This window comes from Melanostigma gelatinosum, assembly GCF_949748355.1.
Source record: "Melanostigma gelatinosum genome assembly, chromosome: 5".
In the NCBI taxonomy this organism is placed as follows: Eukaryota; Metazoa; Chordata; class Actinopteri; order Perciformes; family Zoarcidae; genus Melanostigma; species Melanostigma gelatinosum.
In genome coordinates, this window is record NC_136638.1 from 27,156,375 (window position 1) to 27,180,374 (window position 24,000).

General features: G+C 44.0%; 1 protein-coding gene across 2 annotated transcripts in view; it reads left to right on the forward strand.

The window, feature by feature from the left end:
- Positions 1-1,845: 1,845 nt before the first annotated feature.
- Positions 1,846-24,000, forward strand: part of fat2 (FAT atypical cadherin 2) — a 79,960-nt gene continuing 57,805 nt past the window's right edge. For both annotated transcript variants that reach the window (XM_079269323.1, XM_079269324.1), the window contains exons 1-3: positions 1,846-1,883; positions 13,460-16,726; positions 17,851-18,162. In XM_079269323.1, coding sequence (XP_079125449.1) covers positions 13,474-16,726; positions 17,851-18,162 — 3,565 coding nt within the window. In that variant the 5' untranslated portion in view covers positions 1,846-1,883; positions 13,460-13,473. The remainder of the gene's footprint in view (positions 1,884-13,459; positions 16,727-17,850; positions 18,163-24,000) is intronic.

A 24,000-nucleotide genomic window follows, 5' to 3' on the forward strand; every position in this document is an offset into this window, starting at 1 on the left:
GCTCTTTGTTCAGGAGCCCTGCTTGATTCCGATGTCTCAGTTATCAACCTTTTGTCTTCCTTACAGGCCGCTGTGAGCTGAGCCTCAGGTTTTACAATTCTTTGATCTTTAAACCTCGATAAGACAGAAATGAGCTAAAATGACGTCTAACCACGCTCGTGGCCCGGGCCGGGGGTTAGAGAGCTGTCTGGTGAGTTTCTCCTGGTGTTTACACAACACCGACACACAGACAACCATAGCGGCTAATCGCCCCTCTCTGTTCGGGGGAGATGGTGCATATATTGGTACTGTTAGTTACTGGTGGGTCACCTGGTTACACCCACACTGGTCAGCTACGGGTTATTATCACTACAGCTTGCAGCTTATTAATTATCTGTTGATTAAACACATTTTATGCACATATATACATATTGTAAATGTGTTTTTCTCAGAGGTTAGTGGGTGATAATCTAACGAAAACAAACTTTTTCTGATTCCAGCTCATCAAATATGGGAATTTTCTGTTTTCCTTTGTACATTTTGAACCTTTTGACATATTTTAACTTTGCAACGTTGGACTTCTTTCACGACAATAACTTATTTTGTACAGATGGAGTATTTCTTTCATGTGTGTCAATGAATAGTTTGTGGTTTTACGTTGTTTCTGCAGCCAGCGTGCCTCAAACAGCCCCTTGAGGGACGCGCGCTGTTCTTTCGTTGAATGGAGGAGAAAACATATCTGCATGGCCAGAAGCTACCAGGGGTGAGTGTGTTTCTTTGTCTGCAGTTTGGTTGGACTGACGCCTTTAAAGTGTTGTTGTTGTTGTCGCAGTGGTTCTATTGGTTGCTCTTAAAGTTCCACGCAGGTCACAGATGGCCCTTTAAGCTTTGTTTGTCTGCATGTTCTTATTTATTCATCAGTGAATATGAATGTGTGTTTAACCGAGTTTCCCTCCGTTCTGAGATAATTCTCCAGGTAATTATTCCTTTGAATGTTGAGCCTGGCTCAAAGCTGCTAATTTGAGACCTTTGCCTCACAATTAAGAGATTTTCTTTCTAAACAAATGTACGGTACAGATAATAAAACCATTTGATTTGACTCACCCAACCTGCTGCATTAGATGAAGTGTGTGTGTGTGTGTGTGTGTGTGTGTGTGTGTGTGTGTGTGTGTGTGTGTGTGTGTGTGTGTGTGTGTGTGTGTGTGTGGTCAATGTGGTTTGCTTTGTTCTTATACAACAACTTTTTCAGTCGTTTCAGTCTTACATCCAGTTGCTGCTTCTACTGGTTGCAAAACAAAGTAAACATGTCTCAATGAAAAGGTTCTGAATTGAATCAGACTCAATTTAACGCAACTTATTTCAGAGATATGTACATTGTCAACACACGCACGCACGCACACACACACACACACACACACACACACAAAGATACACACCCTAGAAGCACAGTGTTGGCTAAGACCCAAAGGCCTGAGCCCACAGGCAAGAGGGGGGGGGGCACAGCCCACAATCTGGGCAAATGGAAGGTGTGTGTGTATGTGTGTGTGTGTGTGTGTGTGTGTGTGTGTGTGTCACAGAGAGGAGGGACAGTGTGAGAAGTGGGTGGAGATGGGACTCCTGAGGGAGTGTTGAGGTGTCTCAGCAGCACTCTGGTTCAGAGCCTTTGCCGGCACAGAAGTTGAAGTTAGCGTCAGTTGAAACACTCTTACATGTGTGTGTGTGTGTGCGTGTGTGTGTGTGTTTCTTGCCGTGTCTTTTTCTCTTTTGTTGGCTGACTTTACACCAAAGCACTATGGGAGTACAGCGGCTGCTGGCGTCCCGTCGAAGGACTTTTAAAGTTCCTGAAGTGTGAGGGGGGACAGAGAGGCGGGTATTCCTGGAGGAGTCACCTCACTGGACCTGAGGTACGTTTTCCTTCACGCTCACACGCGTGCTGCTCCACTTCACACTGCTGTTTATTGTGGAGCATACACCACTATTTAGCATTACGATTACCAAACACTGCCCAGGAGTGTGTGTAAACAGTAGAAGTGCCTCGGAAGAAGAACTCGACTTTTCTTGCAACACATGAATCACAAAGATGATTCAGTTTTTTGCACATCATGCTTCTTATGTCATAGTTCAGATCACTTCTGTGCACACGAGGTTCACCTCACGCTTCATAATGTGTTTGTATGTTGAGCACCAACTGTTAACAAAGAGGGATTTAACATGTAAGAGAATCAGTGGAGCAATTCACTTTATCTCAGAGAAAAGAGAACGTGCGTGTGTGGTTGTTGCTGTGTGTGTGTGTGTGTGTGTGTGTGTGTGTTCGCTAACAGTTGTATCTCGGAGTATTTGCATGGGAGCAGAGGTACAGAGCTACTTGTCAAAGCATGCAGCTGAGCTCGTGAGTTCGAAGCGTCGGTCAAAGCGGCCCTCTCTTTCTCTGAACTGTTTTTCCTTCTGTGTGGAACAACATTACTCAATCGTGTTTGTTGAAGCGACGATGACACATGCGCTCAAATCTACTCCGATGCAATGATATGCCAATAAATGATGTCTCTTATATTTTTAAACGCCTGTCAGGTGAGCAGCTGGGTTTTCTCTCTCCCGCTCCAAGTGTGTTGAGGTCAGATCGTGTGACAAATATGAAACAGAGAGATGGTGGTTTGTGTGATTGATGGGCGACAAGATGACCTCAGAGGACTGACCTCTTCATGTCTCGATTGAAGAGTGACTTTCTACGATGGAAAGCGGCACACAAGTGGTTGTTTCGTAAACAGTGTGAAAAGAAAACTACCGCCTCATTTTCCCGAAACCCATTTGACCTGAGAGTTGCCTGAGGACATATTTCGGGTTTGATTTTAAGGCGTGTAATTGGTTAAATGCCTTGTCTCTGATTAAACAGTGTGGGTGTTTTAAAGTCCGATTTAGTCGGCTTAGTTTCCCCATCTTGTCACGTTTTCGGAAGGTTTATGCTGAAATATTACAGTCAAGCATGTGCAGGCCACTCAGTCGGGACTGAGGGCTTAAAAATGATCTGATGGTGAATTTGGCAAAAGCCTGATTCACGACGGCGCTGGTTACACGGCTGTTTGGAGTAGTTGAGATGAAGTCTGGACTTGGAGGATGGATGGACCTGCCCGTCATAAAGGACAGATGGATATTACTCTCGTGCAATCAGGCCGTCGGCCTCTTCAAATGACTGTTTTATTGCCTGTTCTTATCCGGCTGCAGGGAAGTAAATAAATTCGCCAAGGAAAGGGTCGAAGAGAGTGATAAATGTAGTTAGCGGCAGTCTAATCCCAACAAACACACCTGTGCACCCCCTCTAACTGACCTGCACACCTATCTAACCACTCATCCCGTACGGTCGGGTCCAAACTGACCGTCAGAATGTCAATCAGGGGAAATGCTGCCGGGGCATTTCTGACCCTCCCTGTAATTATGGTATTTGCTCTGAGGCCTGAGTGACCCTTTGGGTGTGGGGGTTTGTGTGTGTGTGTGTGTGTGTGTGTGGAGGGGCAGTTTAACTTTAAAAGGACCCCCGGTCCCCTCCTCACAACCTTTAATGACCCAACCCTGCCCACTCTGACAGGAGAGGCCCAGAAAAACACAGCGAAGCAGGCTGTCCTACAGTACTGTACAGTATGGTATTATAGACACATATATACTGTGTGTATATATATATATATATATATATATATATATATATATATATACATGAGAGCTCTGTAGTCCTGACAGGGTTAAGAAGCTCCGAAAACCAAAAGCAGCTCGGGGCTGTTAGCCCACCTCGATATAACCACTCAGCTCCAGTTAAAGGCCTCCGTGGCTTCATGCTGCGGGGGGGGGGGGGGGTCCAGACAGGTCGCCCTTCCCCGACCCCTGACCCTCTCCGGGCCGGGGTTAGCGTCGTAACCCCACCCTCACGTCATCCAGGAGGTCTGATCTGAAATGACACTCCTGCAGATGGTGCTTTGAAATTTAGTTCTCAGGAATTTAACTTCATTTATTGTGCAGAATATAGTAATTGCAATCTTTAATGCACAGATCATATTACACTGAAAGTACTGTGGGTAAAGTTCTCTTTTGCTGATCATGCTAAAAACTGACTCTATGCCTCAAAACTCAAACCTACAAGTCTGAAGCTAATGTATGAAATGTTGGAATAATGTCCCTGAATAATGAGGTCCGACGCTAATGCATGAATGAAAAGAGAGGGATGAGTGGACACTGTCGAGCAGAAGTCAAGAGTCAGAGTCATTACGCAAGGAGGAGGGATGAAGGAGAGAGGGATGAAGGAGAGAGGGATGAAGGAGAGAGGGATGAAGGAGAGATGGATGAAGGAGAGGGGGATGAAGGAGAGAGGGATGAAGGAGAGCGGGATGAAGGAGAGAGGGATGAAGGAGAGATGGATGAAGGAGGAGGGATGAAGGAGAGATGGATGAAGGAGAGATGGATGAAGGAGAGATGGATGAAGGAGAGATGGATGAAGGAGGAGGGATGAAGAAGAGAGGGATGAAGGAGAGATGGATGAAGGAGGAGGGATGAAGGAGAGATGGATGAAGGAGAGATGGATGAAGGAGAGATGGATGAAGGAGAGATGGATGAAGGAGGAGGGATGAAGAAGAGAGGGATGAAGGAGAGATGGATGAAGGAGAGATGGATGAAGGAGGAGGGATGAAGGAGAGAGGGATGAAGGAGAGATGGATGAAGGAGAGATGGATGAAGGAGAGATGGATGAAGGAGAGAGGGATGAAGGAGAGATGGATGAAGGAGGAGGGATGAAGGAGTGGGATGAAGGAGAGGGGGATGAAGGAGAGATGGATGAAGGAGAGATGGATGAAGGAGAGATGGATGAAGGAGAGAGGGATGAAGGAGAGATGGATGAAGGAGGAGGGATGAAGGAGTGGGATGAAGGAGAGATGGATGAAGGAGAGGGGGGATGAAGGAGAGAGGGATGAAGGAGAGATGGATGAAGGAGAGATGGATGAAGGAGAGGGGGGATGAAGGAGAGAGGGATGAAGGAGAGATGGATGAAGGAGAGATGGATGAAGGAGAGATGGATGAAGGAGAGGGGGATGAAGGATAGATGGATGAAGGAGAGAGGGATGAAGGAGAGATGGATGAAGGAGAGATGGATGAAGGAGAGATGGATGAAGGAGAGAGGGATGAAGGAGAGATGGATGAAGGAGAGATGGATGAAGGAGAGAGGGATGAAGGAGAGGGGGATGAAGGAGAGAGGGATGAAGGAGAGATGGATGAAGGATAGATGGATGAAGGAGAGAGGGATGAAGGAGAGGGGGATGAAGGAGAGAGGGATGAAGGATAGATGGATGAAGGAGAGAGGGATGAAGGAGAGAGGGATGAATGAGAGAGGGATGAAGGAGAGAGGGATGAAGGAGAGGGGGATGAAGGAGAGAGGGATGAAGGAGAGAGGGATGAAGGAGAGGGGGATGAAGGAGAGAGGGATGAATGAGAGATGGATGAAGGATAGATGGATGAAGGAGAGATGGATGAAGGATAGATGGATGAAGGAGAGAGGGATGAAGGAGAGGGGGATGAAGGAGAGAGGGATGAATGAGAGAGGGATGAAGGAGAGGGGGATGAAGGAGAGAGGGATGAATGAGAGATGGATGAAGGAGAGAGGGATGAAGGAGAGAGGGATGAAGGAGAGAGGGATGAAGGAGAGAGGGATGAAGGAGAGGGGGATGAAGGAGAGAGGGATGAAGGAGAGAGGGATGAAGGAGAGAGGGATGAAGGAGAGGGGGATGAAGGATAGAGGGATGAAGGAGAGAGGGATGAAGGAGAGAGGGATAAATGAGAGGGGGATGAAGGAGAGAGGGATGAAGGAGAGAGGGATGAAGGAGAGAGGGATGAATGAGAGGGGGATGAAGGAGAGAGGGATGAAGGAGAGGGGGATGAAGGAGGCTCGTCCCGTCTGACCTCTGACCTGATATTAATAATCATCTGGAAGCATGAAGACGTGAGGAGAAGTGAAAGCTGGATTGTTGTTTTGTTCTTATTTGAATGTTCTTCTTGAAACATTCTGTAACTTTCATTTCTCTCTCGGTGGTCTGGCACGGCTCAGTACGCGTCGGCTAATTGGAGTCGGCTGCACTAACGATGATTGATTTTCTTTTGTGAAATATATTATCAGTATTTAGCTTCAGCAGAAAAACTGGAACCAATTTCCTGTGTAAAACCCGCCAACATAAACCCTCCTCACACCCGATGTGACGAAGCCATTGGCTGCCATTTAACTTCGCTTCCATCGACATCGGGACATGAAGAACCTCACACTGCGCCGAGGACAACGTAAGACGCTTCACAGACTGCAGGCAGCTCAGATAACTGCTGACCGCAGAAACCTTCCAGCTCTGTATTTGTTTTGTATTATTCTCGAGGACGAAGACCCTAAACTCAGTTTCTACTCCCCGTGATATAGAAACCCCGAGGCCCATTCAGACAAACTGTGTGTGGCATCGGACTGATTCAAGTTGTAAGTCAGCAGCGTCTTTAACTGACAAAAGCCTCAGCTTTGACTTAGATTGATTTAAATGAGATTTAAGAATGCAGGGTCACCCTTTACCGCCCATTTTCCTCAACATTCAGGAAACTTTAACCTTATTTATCTGCTCGTGAACCATCTTTTTCCTTTGATTGTTGTTGCTCATCACTTCCTTTACACCCCACAGAACTCTGAACAGGGCTTTAAATGCTAAAGACCTGCACATCTCACCAAGTGCGCTCAGTGTAACCTTTATTCTGAAAGGAGCCGCCTCCTGTAACACCTCGCTGTGGCAACTCGCTGTCAAATTTGACATTTCGTGGGTTATTTCACTCCGTGAATCTTAGAGGAGGAGCAGCAACATAATTTGTGTTTTGTAGTCAACACATTTTGGGTTGTTTTTATCTCCGCGGTAATACGAGAGTGAGCTCTTAATAGAGTGACATGGAGTGAAGCCCATCCATCCAGCATGGCTTCATACTGCCGCACAGACTCATTACCGGCTACATTGTATCAAGGCACAGACTGTGGGTGTTAATGGGGTTTTTTTATGAATGGGGAGGAAATTGAACTCGGCTTTTGCAAATGAGAAGTAGTCTGAAAGTAAGTTTGGTTGCACGTGGAGGAAAACGTGTTTGCAGCATCACGACAGTCAACACTTCAAACCCCTGTGTTTAGCTATGAACACTTAAATCATTGTTTATAGATTTTTTATGCATTATATTTATATAAAAATGTACTGAATGACTTATTACACAGGATGCAGAATATATAAATCTTTAACCAGATTTAATGTTATGTAATAAACATGTCCTTGCGTGATACATTTGTTAGCCGTTTACATGCACACATTTACAAACCAGTTTAAAACGAGTCGTGATGGTCTTGAAGGTTCATTCTTCTCCTTTTGAAATAGTCGTTTGAGAAGAAACTACTCAAGATCTACTTACTGGATTTCAGCTTTCGCCCGCATTTAGTTGCCTTCATCAACAGTCATTAGAAGTATACATATAATTATATATTTACTAAATATACGTAATATATCATTAAGACTGATCAGATTAAATCTGTGTAATAATGTCTAAAATGAATCAACTTTGAATGTCCTGAAGTCAGCTTCCAGCTACAGTCTCTTATAAATCAATCATTTATATTTCTATCGACTTCTGATGAATGCTAACCGGTGCGGGTTAAGATAAAGCGTCATCAGTGGAGATCAATGGTTGAATAAAAAGGTATTTCTTTGACTGAGAGGTACATTGGTCCATCTGTTTGTTTTAGCGATTCCTTTGAAACGTCCAAAAACCTGCAGCTCTGATATTACATTTCAGCTGAATCCCAGCAGCTCCTTTTCCTTTCTTTTCTTCTGGAGATCGGGGGTGTAATCGCCTCACAAAAACACAGGAAACAGGGCTCTGGGATGAATGCAGTCGGAGAAGGAACAGGAGGGCCGGGGGGGAATAATGGCGTATAGTTTTCACAAAAAAACCCTGAAATCCTTTAATTCCTTTATAAGACCACTTTCCTGATCTTTTTACCGCAGCTTTCTGGTGAAGAGCCTTTGTGCAAACATATGGAGATAATAATTACCTGCATGCTGTGTGCTGTTGCCCCCCCCCCCCCCCCCCCCCCCCATCATAAAACAGTCCCAGGGTTTACGGAGCCAGATCGGCAGCTCTACGGATCCATGATTCAACATGTCGGCGTTGCAACAGTCAACACACAGGAAATGGGTGAATGAGTGAAGTGTTCTGTGAAACTGATGAGTCAGCAGACAGTGGCTGTGGCCAAGAACAGACAAGAGGTTCATAACCGTGATGTCCTTATTGATTTTACTATTTTTACTATTTGCTTAAATATTCCTTGAAGAGGGAAACCTCACACACAACGTGAGATAAGAGGGGGGGACCGGCCTGCGTCAAGTATAAACCCACCTGCACAGTAAAGATAAGATGAATGAGTCTGTGAATGCTGTGTGAACAGACCGCTCTGAAGTAAAACTCATGGATATCACCATGAAACTTCACCACTTCATTACTCACATTGAGAGGATTGTTTTTTGTATCACAAGTTTTCTGTAATGTTATGTTTAAATATGCAAATGAGGCATTATGTAATGGTCATTTTTGGTGAAATTGGGAGAAATCTACAAACACAAATAGATAAAGTAGTGAAATAAATAACTAAATGTGTATTTTGGATGTTTTCATTCCACTAGTCTGAAAGGAGACATGTTATGGAAGCTAAATAGACCGAAATCTACGCTGTTATACCTGCGATAAACCTTTTATTAGGTTGATAATATCATCCTGCTGATACATCGGTCCGCTCTACTGGAAACTCTCAATGGAGAAGTGATAAGCAGGGATGATTGTGTGGCCTCAGCCTGCAGCAGAGAAGCTTCCCTGCCTGGTGATAAGAACTGTGTGAGACAATGAAGAGGTCAGTCAGCTCCACGCTGACAGGCGGAGGTGGTGGAGTGAATGAAGAGCTGCAGATGCTGTTCTGTCTGTACTGGGAGCCATGGGGGCGATGGTGAAATGTGATCCGGGGAGCTGGAGCTCGACATGTGGCTGCAGGTTAACTACCTGGAACACACACACACTGGGGCGGAAAGGTGTGTGTGTGTGTGTGTGTGTGTGTGCGTGTGTGTGTGTGTGTGTGTGTGTAACTTGCATGTGTGATCTGACCTCAGCAGCTGCAGTAATGGTCTGAGGTTTCTGCCCTGCAGCGCTGGATGTGTGGATTAAAACATGACTGTTTCCGCTCAAGTTCAGTCGAGTTCACTGAGGAACTCACACTGACTTGTCAGTTTGCAGCAAAATCATAAACGTTCTTTTTGTGTTTTTTTGACAGCAGTGTTACATGAAATACTTGTCAGCAGTACTCGTGACTGCGGTCGAAAGTCAACTTTTTAGACTACGGGGGAGAAAATAAATGAATGCAGTTTTGTTCATTCAGACTGGATATTTTTTTAAATATACATAAAGTCCAGCATGCAACACAAAGGTTCACTTCCACTTTAACTCCCTCTGTGTGTGCCGGGAAACTGCGTGTGACAATGAGGCAAGTAATGCTGATTTGTGGGATTCATTACACGTCTGACAGCGTTCATTTGATACAAATGGAATGAATGATATTTCTGTGTTTGTGATCCATCCTCCTCTCAGAGCTCCTCTGGTTGGTCACTAAAGGCTTTAGCTGCTGATTTGTCTTTATTTCATCCTCATGAGGAACACTACATGAAGCAGATATTTGTATCAGTGTTCCTCCTTTTGAGTTATGATGTTACTAAATAGTGTTCGGTGCTTTACATCTTTAGTTTAAGAGTACTGGGTCGTCTGTCATTTCTTTCAACAGGACAAACGTTTCTAGATTTATTTTACTTTGTTCTTTCATTGCTGCCTTGATACTGTAATACCTCTTATAGTAATATTAGGGTTAGGTTTATGTCCAGCGCAGTGTTTGCTTTGTTTATGTGGGCCACAGATCATATTTCCAGATATTAAATAACTGCAGAAACCTGGCCTGATATCGCCAGATTAGAAAGTGAATGTGCGTTAGTCCGGCACTTTACCTTTCAACGGGTTATCAACACGTGAACAATGTACCGTCATAAAACGGTTCGTATGATATCAGACAAAAAAAGTAAATCCCCATTTTTGTAGTTTAAGATTTCTCTTTTTTGATAAAACATTCTAAATTCTGGGTCAGTTTTAAATATATCGGTGAACCCCGGTGCAATGTCTTGTTCGAAACCGTGAAGTGATTGACATAATTATAACTGATGGCCTTGATAAATACCAACTCTTGTGTTTCTAACACTTATTTAGAATATCATTAATAGAAACCTTTAACATGTTAAGTGTCATTCCCACCAAACTGCAGACGGATTCTCTGTGCAGATCATTGGGTTTTGTTTAATGTTGTGTGAAAGGAAAGTTATTTTTTTTGCAGTTTGGGTGAACTGAACCCTTTAAGAAGAACCTTGATCGCACTTCTAAATGGCTGCATTTGAACTTAGAGAGACTTGTTCTGTCTGCAGGTATAAGTATATTAAAGTGTGTTTCGCAATCTGTCTCAGACCTTTAATTATTTCACTGAGGATTACTTTATTCCTCATTAAGCTGATCCTGTAGCTCCGTATCTTTAAGACCCTGATCAATGTGAACTATGATGTATATGCTGTGCACATATTGCAATCAATGAACCACACGCACTGTCGCTCAAAATAAATAGTTCCTCTTATTTATGTATTCATGCAGTGAAAGCTGTAATCCATCAGGTATCCTCTATTGAGATTTGAGTCTAACAAGAAAAACCTCCAAGTAGCACATGTTTAGTGTCCCTGGTTTGAAGTAGGATTCAGCAGCTACTCTAAATTATGCTAAAACCTATTTTAATCCCTCTTTGGAGATGTAGAAGACAGACAAATGTCGATAACAAAATGCCTTAAATGTCTTGCGAAACCCAAATAGTGACCCTGACTATCTGTCACCGAGTGGAGATAAAACCCCACATACCTGTCACCCTCCACTGGAACCCCCAGCGCCAGTCTACCTGGAGACACAGACGTGAACGTTTGGTACTTCGAACACGAGCTGTTTTTATAAACCCACATAAATCCTGAGATAAAGTACGACACCGGTATCCAGCGTCACAACATGGAGGCATCGTTCCCCTTCGTGTGGCTCATTAGGACTCTAACGGCCTAACAATGGGGTCAAAGGTTTAGATTCTCTTTCATTATATCTGAACAAGCTGATTTCTTGTGAAATGGTAGAAAAAAACAAAAAAGCAGCACCCAAAATATCTTTTCATCGCTGATCTTAGGCAACGGCATCTCTGCCCTGCAGATTGTTCAGTGCAGATTCCTTCTCGCTCTGGACGGCTGTCAGAGTGGCAGTGAAGGGCAAAGTGTTCTCGCCTGCAGTTCTCTCTGCTGTCAGTCTCCAGCGCTGTGAAATCCGAGCCGGCTTGGTGTGGTCGTGCATCCGCCCGGCTCACTGTAGCTCATGTCGGTCCATGTTTCTTGTGCACGTTTTCACTACAGAGCATGGAATCCACATGCAAAAGGCACATGCACCCTCCAGCATGTGTCAAACACAGTCGCAGGAATAACATGTTGGCATTGAGTTTCTGCAAACCCTGAATCTCAACGTTTCATATCAACATTTCTACATAATCATATATCAACGTGTATAATATTTTAACCGCTTGTGGCTCTTTTTTCCATTTTAAAACGGCATTCTTAATTACGTATAAGTTTCGCGAACAAAGCTATTTGGTTGGTTTTCGAAAAGTGTTTTGGGGTTAAAATAAGTTACTTTTGGTTTCACGCGGGACTCGTACACAGGTCTCCATGGTGAAAGTCCCATCCACACCAAACTGCTGTATGTATTTGTGATTCGTCAAAAAAGAAACTTAATCTGGGAGAAAATATTTTCCTTCAAACTTAATTGACAGTTCAGTTTTATTGTTTGTGAACGTAATTTTGACCAAGCTGGTAAAAGCTGAATTAAGGTCATCTTGCATTCATGAGCTCATTTTTTTCCTTCCCCAGTGTGTTTCTCATATAATGAGGTTGATTGTTAAGATGCGTCCCTTGATTTGTGAATAGTGTTGAGAAAGGTGCCGAAACATTAACGGGCAGCTTTGCAGAATGCTCCAACTCTTCCCACATTACTCATATCTCCCACTTTGTTCCTTTTCTATCAGTCTGAGGGTCGACGAACTGTACCTGCACACAGGTAAACAGTTAGCATAGCCAGGGAATGCTAAATCCTGATAACATCAGTTATGCCACCGTAGCACTGAAGTATGAACAACACTGATTAAAATATAGATAAGGGAATATGATTCGACAATTTTCTCATTGTTGAATCTGCTCTGAAGGAAACTGAAAGTGAGAATATCTTTAAGTGCTTTTATTTAAAAGAAAATAGAATATGTAGTAGACAGATTACTCAAAACAGACTTTAATCTAATGTGTGAGTCTCCAGCCTTTCAGAATTATTTTATGCATGTTTGGAAAAACCATCAGAAAATCTTTAAAGAACAACTTGCCATCTAATTAAATGCAGCATTCAGTAAATGTTTTACAAGCAATGCACATGAGGCCGTGCTTTTCATCTGAGACGCTTCGACTTTATTACAGTCAGTGATCTAAATTCGTCCCAGTGTTCATGCCGCCCATTCTGACCGAGTCGCCCTCGTAACTGAGATATTAAAATTCCGACAGTGTTGGAATATGATCCTTTGTTGATCATGAAGGCAGCAGTTTGGTGGCTCATGGCTTCAGGGACGTCTAATGCACACACACACACACACACACACACACACACACACACACACACACACACACACACACACACACACAGCAATCAGCAGCTCAGACGTACAGTACACATGCAGCCGTTTACACTCGGATCAGGACTGAACCACCCACTGTCATCTGCACGACACTGAGTCATCAAACTACAAATCCCTCCTCAGAGCTCTGTGATGACAAAGGCTTAGAAGTGGTAATTATGAGGAGTACTTTTTGCTAATATTTGGCCACCAAAGGAATAATTATGGGGAAGGTTTTGAGCTGCCACCTGTCTATAAAAGCTTGGAGACAACTTCCCGCTGCTGAAACAACGTGTTGTTTTACTTTGCCTTCTTCTTGTTTTTTTTGTGGTAAAGGCAAGTTGGGGCAGGAGTCAGATACCTTGCCAAAGGCCTCCCCTCTGCTGCTGCGTAATTGTGCGTTCTGTGTCCATTTTGTACTCTTTTTGGAGCTTAGTGGCAATGATTGGTTTCTATTTCGAAAATAGTGTAGGTAAGGCTTAAGTGTGTATTACATGTTATGCAAATCGAAACAGACAAGATTATTTACTCAAGAAAACTACTTTTGTGTCCAAAAAGGCTTCTCCTTTTCTTGGTTTATAGATTATATATACATGACATTTAATTGGCTCGTTCTTTCTTTCCTTTGTACAGGTCTGAGGATCTTCATGGAGGCACCGAAGATGGCAGCTTTAGGAACAGCTCTCCTCACTTTAGCGTCGGTCCTCCTGCACGTGGCGAGATGTCATGGGAGCATGGGAAAAGGAAAAGACAGCTCGCCGCTGAGGTTCACGCACCATCTCTACAACGCCACCATCAATGAGAACTCGGCCCCGCGGACATTCGTTGAGACGCCGGTGAAGATGGGCGTTGAGGTGACGGATCTGTTCTGGGAAATCAAATACGATGTCGTCTCGGGCGATGACGACGGCCTTTTCCAAGCAGAGGCAGTTCAGGTTGGAGATTTCTGCTTCCTCAGGATCAAAACACGCAGCAGTAACTCGGCACAACTCAACAGGGAGGTCAGAGACGCTTACACTCTCACCGTGGCTGCGACCGAAAACACTTTTGACTTACAGGCGAAGACGAAGGTGTTTGTCCAAGTGTTTGATACCAACGACCTAAAGCCTCTTTTCTATCCTGCCTCGTACAACGAGGCCATCAGGGAGGACACTCCAGTTAAGTCAAGTGTGGTGAGGGTAAGCGCCACAGACGCCGACATCGGGAGCAACGCTCGGTTTTATTACTCGTTCACCACCAGAGCTCATCCTTTTGTCGTCGACCCTTTCACAGGCACGATCAGTCTCGTTAAGAAGCTCAATCACTCCCAGAAAGAGAGGTACGACCTCACGGTTTTAGCTGAGGACCGGACGAAGAAGATATCCGGTGTTCAAAAATTTGGTAATGTCGCCAGGGTTACAATAAACGTTCAAAAGACGTCCGTGGGGGCTCCAGTTATCAAACCTCCCCTCAGACCCACAGTATCTACAGATGGCAAAATAACTATGGATGTCCACGTGGAGGCAGGAGTTAAGCCGGTGGAATCCCTAAATATTGTTGGAGGGGATCCACACAAGTGTTTTGAGATAATCCCTTTAGGTGTGCAGGGCTGTGACTTCCAAGTCATCTCTACAAAGAGGATTATCTGGTCTGAAACTCCTTTTGGGTTGAATCTGTCCCTTCAAGCTAAAGACAGGAGCTTCCCGAGTTTACTCTCTCCAATTACGCTAATACACGTTCCGGTTTATCATTACAGCCCTTTGGCATTTTTAGAGGACACCTACATTGTCACGCTGAGTGAGTTCTCACCCCCTAAAACTCACGTGGTTAAGGTTTCGGTCACCTCGGTACCTTATAATGTTACCTTCAGTATCAAAAATAACCCGGACAGCACGAAATTCACAATAAATCCCAAAACCGGAATTATCATAACAACAGAGAAATTTGACTATGAGAGAAAGGAACGATACGAGTTCGATGTAGTGGCCAATCACGGTGACGCTGAGACTCACATAGTGATTGAGATAACCGATGAAAACGACAACAGCCCACAGTTCACCCACCCCTCCTATCAGGCCACACTGGATGAAAACACCCCCGTTGGCAGCAGTGTTTTGAAAGTCGCCGCCACTGACAAAGATAAAGGAAAAAACGGCTTTGTGACTTTCGCTATTGCGAACGCTGGACCCCTACCTTTCATAATAGACCCATTCACGGGTGTCATCTCTACCACCGAACACTTGGACTACGAGCGCATGAAACGGCTGTACCACCTGAGAGTTTGGGCCTCAGACAGCGGAAGCCCCTTCAGTCAGGTCAGCGAATGCCCCGTGACGATAACCCTGAACAACGTCAACGATAACTTCCCTCTGCTTGAAAGGGTGGGCTGCAACACCACCATTCCTCAAGATTTACCCGTGGGACACACAGTCGCTCAGCTGTCGGCCATTGATGTGGATGAGCTGCAGCACTTGAGGTACGTCATCGAGTCGGGAAATGAGCTCCAAGTATTTGATCTTGACTCGGTGTCGGGAGCCCTCACCCTCAAGCAGCCGATTCCCCTGCGAGAGGGTGCTTTCAATTTGAGAGTTGTAGCCACTGACGGGAAACATTTCTCTGAAGCTTCACTTATCAGGGTAACTGTCACTAACAGGGGCGATAACGCAACGCTCCGCTGCCACGAAACGGACGTTTTAAGACAGCTGACCGATAAACTGATTGAGTCAATCAAACCCAGTTTAACCAATCAAGAGGAAAACACCTTCTCTGATATTCACATCACCAACCGGCATTCTCCCAAGTTTGACTCGAGCATCCCAGGTTCAATCGACCTGATTGAGGACCATCCACTGCTTTCCACTATAGTTCAGTTCAAGGCGACAGACACGGACACTGGGTTTAACAGTAAGCTGGTGTACACCATATCAAGTGGGAATGAGAACGGCTGTTTCTCCATCGACATGTTCTCCGGTGACCTTCAGTTAGTTTGCCCATTAGACCGAGAGAGTAAAGAGTTCTACATCTTGAACATCACTGTTTATGATTTGGGAACGCCGCAGACATCCGCGTGGAAGTTCGTTGCCGTAAACGTCATGGATGTCAACGACAATGCTCCTGTTTTCGATCAGCCCAGGTATGTGGTACGTGTGCCTGAGAACACAGAGGTGGACTCCATCGTTTTTACAGCACGCGCAATAGACCCCGACATCGATACGAGCGGAAGTGTCCAGTACTCCCTGCTGACGTCTACCGACATGTTCAGAATTGATGAAGTGACCGGTGAGGTGACTGTGACGAGTGGTTTGGATCGAGAAACCTCACCCAGGCACGACCTCGGGATCGTAGCCAGGGACCAAGCCAAACTCGGCCCTCAGTTGTTCTCCATGGTTGACCTGGTGGTGGTTTTGCAAGACATAAATGACAACCCACCCAAGTTTGTACCCAAAGTTTACAAAATAAAGGTTCCAGAGGATGTACCCGTGGGCACCCTCCTCGTGTGGGTTGAGAGTGTTGACTTGGATCTGGGCAGCGGAGGCCTCGTCACCTACAACCTCAAGAATAAAGAAGGCGAGATCTTTCACCTCGACTCCTCCACAGGTGCCTTGATCCTCGAGAGGGAGCTGGACTTTGAGAGGCGGCCGGTTTACAACCTCACAGTTCGCGCCGTCGATCACGGCCTCCCTCGCTCCCTCTCCTCCTCCTGCTTTGTGGAGATTGAGGTTCTGGATGTCAACGAGAACCTCAACAGACCAATGTTTTCAGAGTTTGTGTATGAAGCCGGAGTGATGGAGGATGCAGCAGTGGGGACATCAGTGGTCACACTTACAGCTTCAGACAAGGACCTGGGCAGAGATGGACTTGTCCGGTACCACATCCATGAAGGCTCTGGTCTTGGAGTGTTCACCATTGACGAAGAAACAGGTACAAACACTGGTTTCGCCTTTTTCTAGATGGTGGTTGTATTGTTGGCATTTAGGGGAAATGGGGAATTTATATTTTTGCTTGATCTACACTAGGGTTAAAAGAAAAAAAATCAAGTTTGAACATGTGATCCGAATATATTCAAAAACATCCGGCAGCCGATCCTAAACTCTGCTGGTGAACTGACGTAGTTTGACTCATTTGCCTCATTTGCCTTGTGTGCCTGACGTGGGTGAGCAATGGCGCTAATAAAACCAGAAACAGAAGACCCAGGTTGGCTGTCATGTTGCTGTTTTTTTGTCGCATTTTGAAAGTCTACAAACGGCCTTAATTTCATTCATAATTTAAAAACCCGCCAGCCAACAGAGATTTCCGGACGTTACTCGTCTCTTCCCAGAAATGAAGCTGTGATTTAAAAAGCTCATCATTACAGATCTTTTTTTTTAATTGCATATTTTGTATCGTAAAGATTTCTCCTCCATGTTGACATGCATGTGGAGAGTTTAGGTCATACTTGACCGTGGAAACAGCAGTTGGTAAACTTACCACAAGTCCTTAAAATACTGAACACAGATCGATCAGCTGATGACGGTCATGTGCTATGACTGAAATCACAAGAAACTGCTACTAATATCTTGTGGTTTTACACCAAATCATTTTTTTCTATTGTGTGTCAGCACTATTCACCTCTAAGCAGGTCAGAGGTCAGATTCAGGTCGAGTCTCCATTTGTCCATCAGCGACCTCTCAACAACTCCTTCAGGGTATCCAAAGAAACTATGTGCACAAAAGTTGACTTCCCTTGTATTTAGACCCAGGGCATTCAGCTTTTTGTAAACTAGAGGAATTTGAGTTAGTTTTGGCAACACAAGCGTGTCATGCTGCTGAGCCTTTCGGCACCAATCCAGACTTTAAAAAATGCTAACAGGCACCTTAAGGTAGATGAATGTCATTGTGATTGATATTTCCTCCGGGCTGGTAGCAGTTATTAAATCAAAAAGGAATACAAAAATGATAATTGATAGATCTTTGAGGCACAGCAGCAGTTTGAAACAAGTAGATACATGGTGTGCTGTTCACAAGTGAAACTGTTTTAACCCCCCCCCCTCCCTTCACGTGTCTCAGGTGTGATTCGTACAACGGAGGCGTTGGACCGCGAGACGATGCCTCACTACTGGCTCTCCGTGTACGTCACCGACCTGGGGACCGAGCCTCTGATCTCCTGGACTCATGTCTTCCTGGAGGTCCTGGACGTTAACGATAACGCTCCAGAACTCTCTCTGCCGGTGTATTTCGCGTCCGTCCAGGAGAACTTGGCCACCGGCAGGTCCGTCGTCCAGGTGTCGGCCACAGACGTGGACTCGTCCTCTGAGGGGAAGCTGTCCTTCCAGATTCTGGAATCTCATCGGACGTTCTTCAACGTGGATCCACAAACAGGTAATTAAGAGTGTCCACTGAAACACAATATGTCTCCAATGAACATGCAAAAGAATCACCTGTGATAATATTACTGGTTTTATTTTTTTGTTTTCACTAAAAGACATTCTACGAAGAAATGTTGCCGATACAGCACGAGGCTTTCATTGTAAAGTGCCTTACTGCTCATTTATGAGCATGATATCAGCCTGTTGTCTGAGCAGCTCCAGCCTCCTGCTTTGTGACAGTAAGTGTAGACATTTGAATACTCGGAGGCTTTTTACGGGCAGGCAGATATATCGTTACTCTGGGATGTAGGATGTAATTGAATCAGCCGGCAAAATGTTATCCTCCACGTTCATAAGCAGTTTGGACAGAAATATAGGCAACTCGCTCCGTTGTGATGGATTTAACTTCCCTTGTGAATACACCACATCTGGAGGACCTCTGTGTTTTAAATACATACCTGTACATGTCGCCATGTCCCCACTGCAGATTTACATTGTGATTCAGGGGTATCGCTGCAGCTGTAAAACCTAACAGCGAGTTATTTACCACAAAGGGGGGGTGGGGGGTGAAAAATGGTTAGTATGTCTTAATGCACTGTTACAAGTCTGAGCAGAGCAAGGCATGCAGTAACTGGGCATGTCACAAAGAGGACAACGCTGAAAATGAAACTTTATAATGAGAAACTCCTTCAGAGGTCACTCACAAACTCACTCATCTGTGGTCTGAACGGATTTTTGGAGCAAAAACAGAAATAGCAGGAGTTAAAAAGAGGCCTGTAAACCCTCTCCTCAGGTATCTGGGTGTTCATCTTTGACAGTTGCAACTGAGTCATCTGCTCTGGACTTTGATGTTCAGGCAAATTGGCTCAGCGTTAGCTCAGACGCTACAAGCAGCTACAAGCCCTGTGCTCTTTATATAATCTCTAGGTAGCTCAGGCCAATATACCGAAGGATTACTGACAGTGGGCGAGTTCTGCTTCACGGAGAGACGTCACACAAAGGCAGGGAGGACGGGAGGTGTTGAAACAGCCACATTAAAACAACCCTTTTTTTTGTGCAAAGGCAGGTGTATTTGATGTTCATGCAGTCGTGCATACAAGCACAGGATGAAAAATGTGTTAGTTTGAAAAGCTTTATTGTGTCATTGTGTGTGCTCTTTTTACACTGAGGATTTCTCTAACGTCAAGTCTCGGCTGTAGACTGAGGTACTTTGAATGTAGATGACCCAAATTCATAGTGAAAAGCTGGTGAACTGTGTTCTTTAGTCACATATTTGGTCCCCATTGGCTTCCAAAAGTTAGTCTTCCGGTCCACATAAAATAATAAGAATTAATGAATTTGAAAATGACACAATGAAAGGGCAAAGTTTTAAAGTTAAATGAAAATGCCAAAATCAATAAGAAGAAACTGAAAAACTATGAATAAAACAAGATTACTCTAACATTAGCTCACATTACATGAACTGCTCGACATTATATGATCAAAAGGTTCTTGTGTTTTGAGCTGTTTATCTTGATTTTCCCCCTTTAGAGCCGATCAATGGAAATCTTAATGTGGCAGTTTACAATGATATTTTAGACAAACGTTCCAACTTTGTCCCAAATGTTTGTGTTTGTCCCTTCCCTGTGGCAACCAAAGAAGTACAATAGGAGTAGACGGCACATTTATCTGTTTCCCGTGGTCATTTGACTAGAACAAAAGAAAAAGGCTATTGTTATTGGTTGTTAGTGTTGTTGCAGCTCTGGAGACGGCTGGCTAGTTAGCTGGGGAGTGACCAGTATGGGCTGTTAGATCACCTGTTTGGCTCATTTTCTGTTACCAGTGTAGCATTAAAGCATGGTGGAATACGCAAGCTAGCTAAGTAGCCAGCTTTCCCTAGTTAGCAAGCTAGTTTGCTAATTCCACCATGCGTTAATGCTACACTGGTTACAGAAAAGGAGCTGAAGAAAGTTGGCGCTCATCTGTTTCGTTTACACGTCAGTTATAAGACTGTCCCTTCTACTCCTGTTCTATTTCTATGGTTTCAACGTGACGATTCCCCCGCGCACAAAGACATGCTTTTCCCAGTTTGGTGTGGTAGAACTTGACTGTCCTGCTTTACTGGCCCTAACCTCAAACCAATCCAACACCTTTGGGATGAACTGGAACAAACACCCAGCGTCAGTGTCAGACCTCACTGATGCTCTTGCGACTGAATGGGAACAAAATCTGGTAAAAAGTGTAAGAAATTTGAGCAAAGAACTGTATGTTCAGTAGATATAATAAAAGTGTTTAATAATTCATAATTAAGAATTCATAATTAGTCATAATCATAAGGGTTTTGGGAATGCATCATTAAGATAAACACAAAGTGTTTTAGGATTAGTAGCTAAAAGACATGAAGCTTCTGCCAAGTTGCAGAAGTTTAACTTTTATACTGAAGGATTAGCATAGAAGGGATAAAGCCATAACTGACAGTTATTTGAATGTGTTAGAAACTCAGGGAAAGAGAGTCGTGGAGACAGGCGTTTACAGAAGTGCATAGAGGAGTTAGCTAACAAAAATTGAGATAGCCGGAAGGGGAGGAGTCGCGAACGAATATGTGGGCGGGGATAGAAGTGTTTTTCCGCCTCTTTTAGCGTGTGGTTCCCTGGGACGGCTGTGTCCTGGGACCAGAGGTAGTTTTTTCCAAAGTGGGTTAATATTGTAGTATTTCATAGGAGTATGTACTCCAATGTTTAACTGTAATCGTACTTGCATCAGTGGGATTAAATCCTTTTAACTGTAAACCAGTTTTGGTGGCGTTATTAATGCAGCGTGTCGACTGTAAAAAGCAGCTGAGACACGTGTGGTCTGGCCTCCTTCTCTGTGGGGTGAGTTTCATTCTCAACAAATGCCTGAAACTAAAGGAGTAAACGCTGCTATAGCAGCACATTAATGCCTTTGGTCACATATAGGTATAATGTTACGTGTCCACGTATTTTAGGCCGTGTAGTTTAAATCACAAGGGAATTTGCACATAAGGTACAAAAACCCTTTTGAGGATACTTTGACACAGATAATCTAACCTTTAACTTCAAAGAAGGAACGCTCCAACTAAAGTAACTCTCCTGAAAAATCCTCAAAAAACTGTTGGATGTCAGCGTTCATGGATCGTGTAAACGAGGGAGATTGCGTTACTTTGAATTACCTAAACGTTCTGTAGATACCTCCTCTTCAGAACATGACCCACCTTGTCCTATTTTCACAAATGAAGCCACTATTACTAATGCAGGTGACTGGTATTGTTGAAACCTCTCATGCCTCGACAGGATGAAATGACTCATGACTGTACGCAGGTTTCTGACTAAGCCTTTACCCTCCTGAAGCGTGCATATACTTTATGTGTCTCTGATTACACTTTAAACTATTTGTTGATTAAGTTTCAGCAGCGTAGGATGTGTGCTGAGCAACAAGTTAAATCCAGTCCAAACTGTTTTTGTTGAGCTGTTGCTGCTTCAAACAAGTAGTTGTATGGCTTCGACAACAGGTCGGTGCAGGGAGCAAGGGCGTGCCAAATGACCGAAAATTACCGAAAATCGTCGTCTCGGTTATGTTAGTTCACTGTGGGGCACATTATGTGTTGTTAGCCAGGCCAGTCGTGGCAGGATGTGCCCAATTCATTCGCATTTTGCAACATCCTTCAACTGCTGTATTGTGCTGTATTCTGCTTAACTTTCTGTTCAACAGCCACAAACTGAGAGCAGTGCAGAGCAGCGGCCGTAAGCTAATCAGTGGGCAAATACTCACAGGGACACCGAAATGTGGATTCATCCGCCGCTGGATATAGTCCCCAACAATTGCGCTATTACCTGCAGATTTTGTGGGAAATTACTGAAAATTAAGTATATATTCATACAATTCACAACAAGAGAGAATATCTCCAGCCTCTTTCTTTAATTTGGGATAACTGATAATATTCCACTTCTTAAAACATTTTCAGTTCAAACTCAAATGTCTTTGCCTTTATTTCTTCCACTCCGTTTGTGTCCCCGTGTGTTAAACTTTACATTTTGTGTGTGAGCTCCATTCAGAATGGTCGCAGTGATCAGATAGCATTGCTAGTCAGTCAGGCAGACGAGGGATCTGTATCTCAGATCGGATCCGATAACGATCCGATAATGAGGGGCACCTCGAGGCCCTCGGGGGCCCAGCTCGGTGGATTTGTTTTTAAACCGTTCTTGCAATTAGTGATGAATTGGGCTGTTTGTTGCTCTTTTTCTTTTTTCCTATTTGCATACAATTGTTATTCAAGACGTAATTTCGTATTCTTAGTTCAAGAAAGAAAGAAAATCCCCCGTCCGAACCAACCCCAGTGAGCGTTTGACCAGTGGTGTATAGTAACGAAGTATAAATACTTCGTTACTGTACTTAAGTAGTTTTTTTGGGTATCTGTACTTTACTTTACTACTTATATTTCTGTTTACTTTTACTTTTACTTCACTACATTTTGCAAATAAAACTGATACTTTTACTCCGATACATTTCCCCTGAAACCTTCGTTACTCGCTACAAAATCAAATCTATCTTTAGAAACAAAATGAATCACGAGAACAGCGTCGGGGACTGTGTTGGAACACAGACTGCATGCAAGCAGGTTTGTTGAATCAGTGGTCCTAGCAGCAAGTTAAATCATTGGTTAATCACGTTAATGCGCAATTGAAAACAAGTACTCTCAAAGCCGCGGTGTTTGATTCCCAGTGATGCCCAGGATGCTACATGCTATAAGCTAGCGGGCGACTACCTGAGTAGCATTCCACTCTACGATGACTGATTTCATGATGGAAGCAGAAATGGAAGCACCTGCTACTCCCGCAACAAACGACGGTGGTGACGAAGACCAACACCCGTGGATCGCTAGCGAGTTAGTGAGCTGAGGAAGTGTTGACAGTTGTGCAGCACTAGTTGGCTAACGTTAGCTGTAGCTATATACACGGATTGACAGGAGCCGCGAGAGCACAGCATTCGGGGAATTCTTCGCAGCTGTGTGCAAGCTGTCTGTGACTCTGAACACACCTCTACCTGCCTCAGCGGCCTGTGAAAGACTATTTAGCATTGCAGGACTAGTCTTCAGCCCAAGAAGAGCGAGACTGAATTCTCGCAATTTTGAAAACCAACTTCTTTTGAAGATGAACAGGACATGTTTCAGTTTCAAGTGATGACTGGGTTGTTACTTTCGGTGCTGCTTTAGTATTGATCATGTTTTGATATTTGAGTCATTTTGTGGATGATCAGATGGAGTTATGATGGAAGCAGTCGCCCAATTGCAGATTCAGCTTGAGCAAAACCTTTGTGTTCAAATTAGGCCCATAGGAGTTTACAAGGCAGGTGTCCTTTCTCTAAACACTGACCTGATCCATCAAGTGGATGTGTTTTGCTGAACATAATATTATGCATTGGTCCTCTACATCCTCTAGTCGGAATGAGCAGACTTATAAACGCACTGTTACAACTCCTTCATAGTGTCATATTGCTTTTCGGAGAATTATGATGATAAGTTCATAGTAGATGCAAAAGTATACTTATGTACAATATATTATGTTGAACATTGTTGCTCCTGGATGGATCACAGCCAACCCAATTATGTTCAACACAGCTCCATGTCCTTGGTCATGGTGCCACAGCACTTAAAAGAATAAACTTCATCATTCTCACAATTCTGACCCTTTGCTTTTTTATTAACAGCATTTACTTGTACTTTTACTTCCAATGAACAGGTTATGATGTTCATTTAATGTTCAGGTTATGATGTACATTTAATATCAGAAAATTACTTTTGATACTTAAGTACTTTTGTACTTAAGTACAATAAATATCAGCTACTTTAAGACTT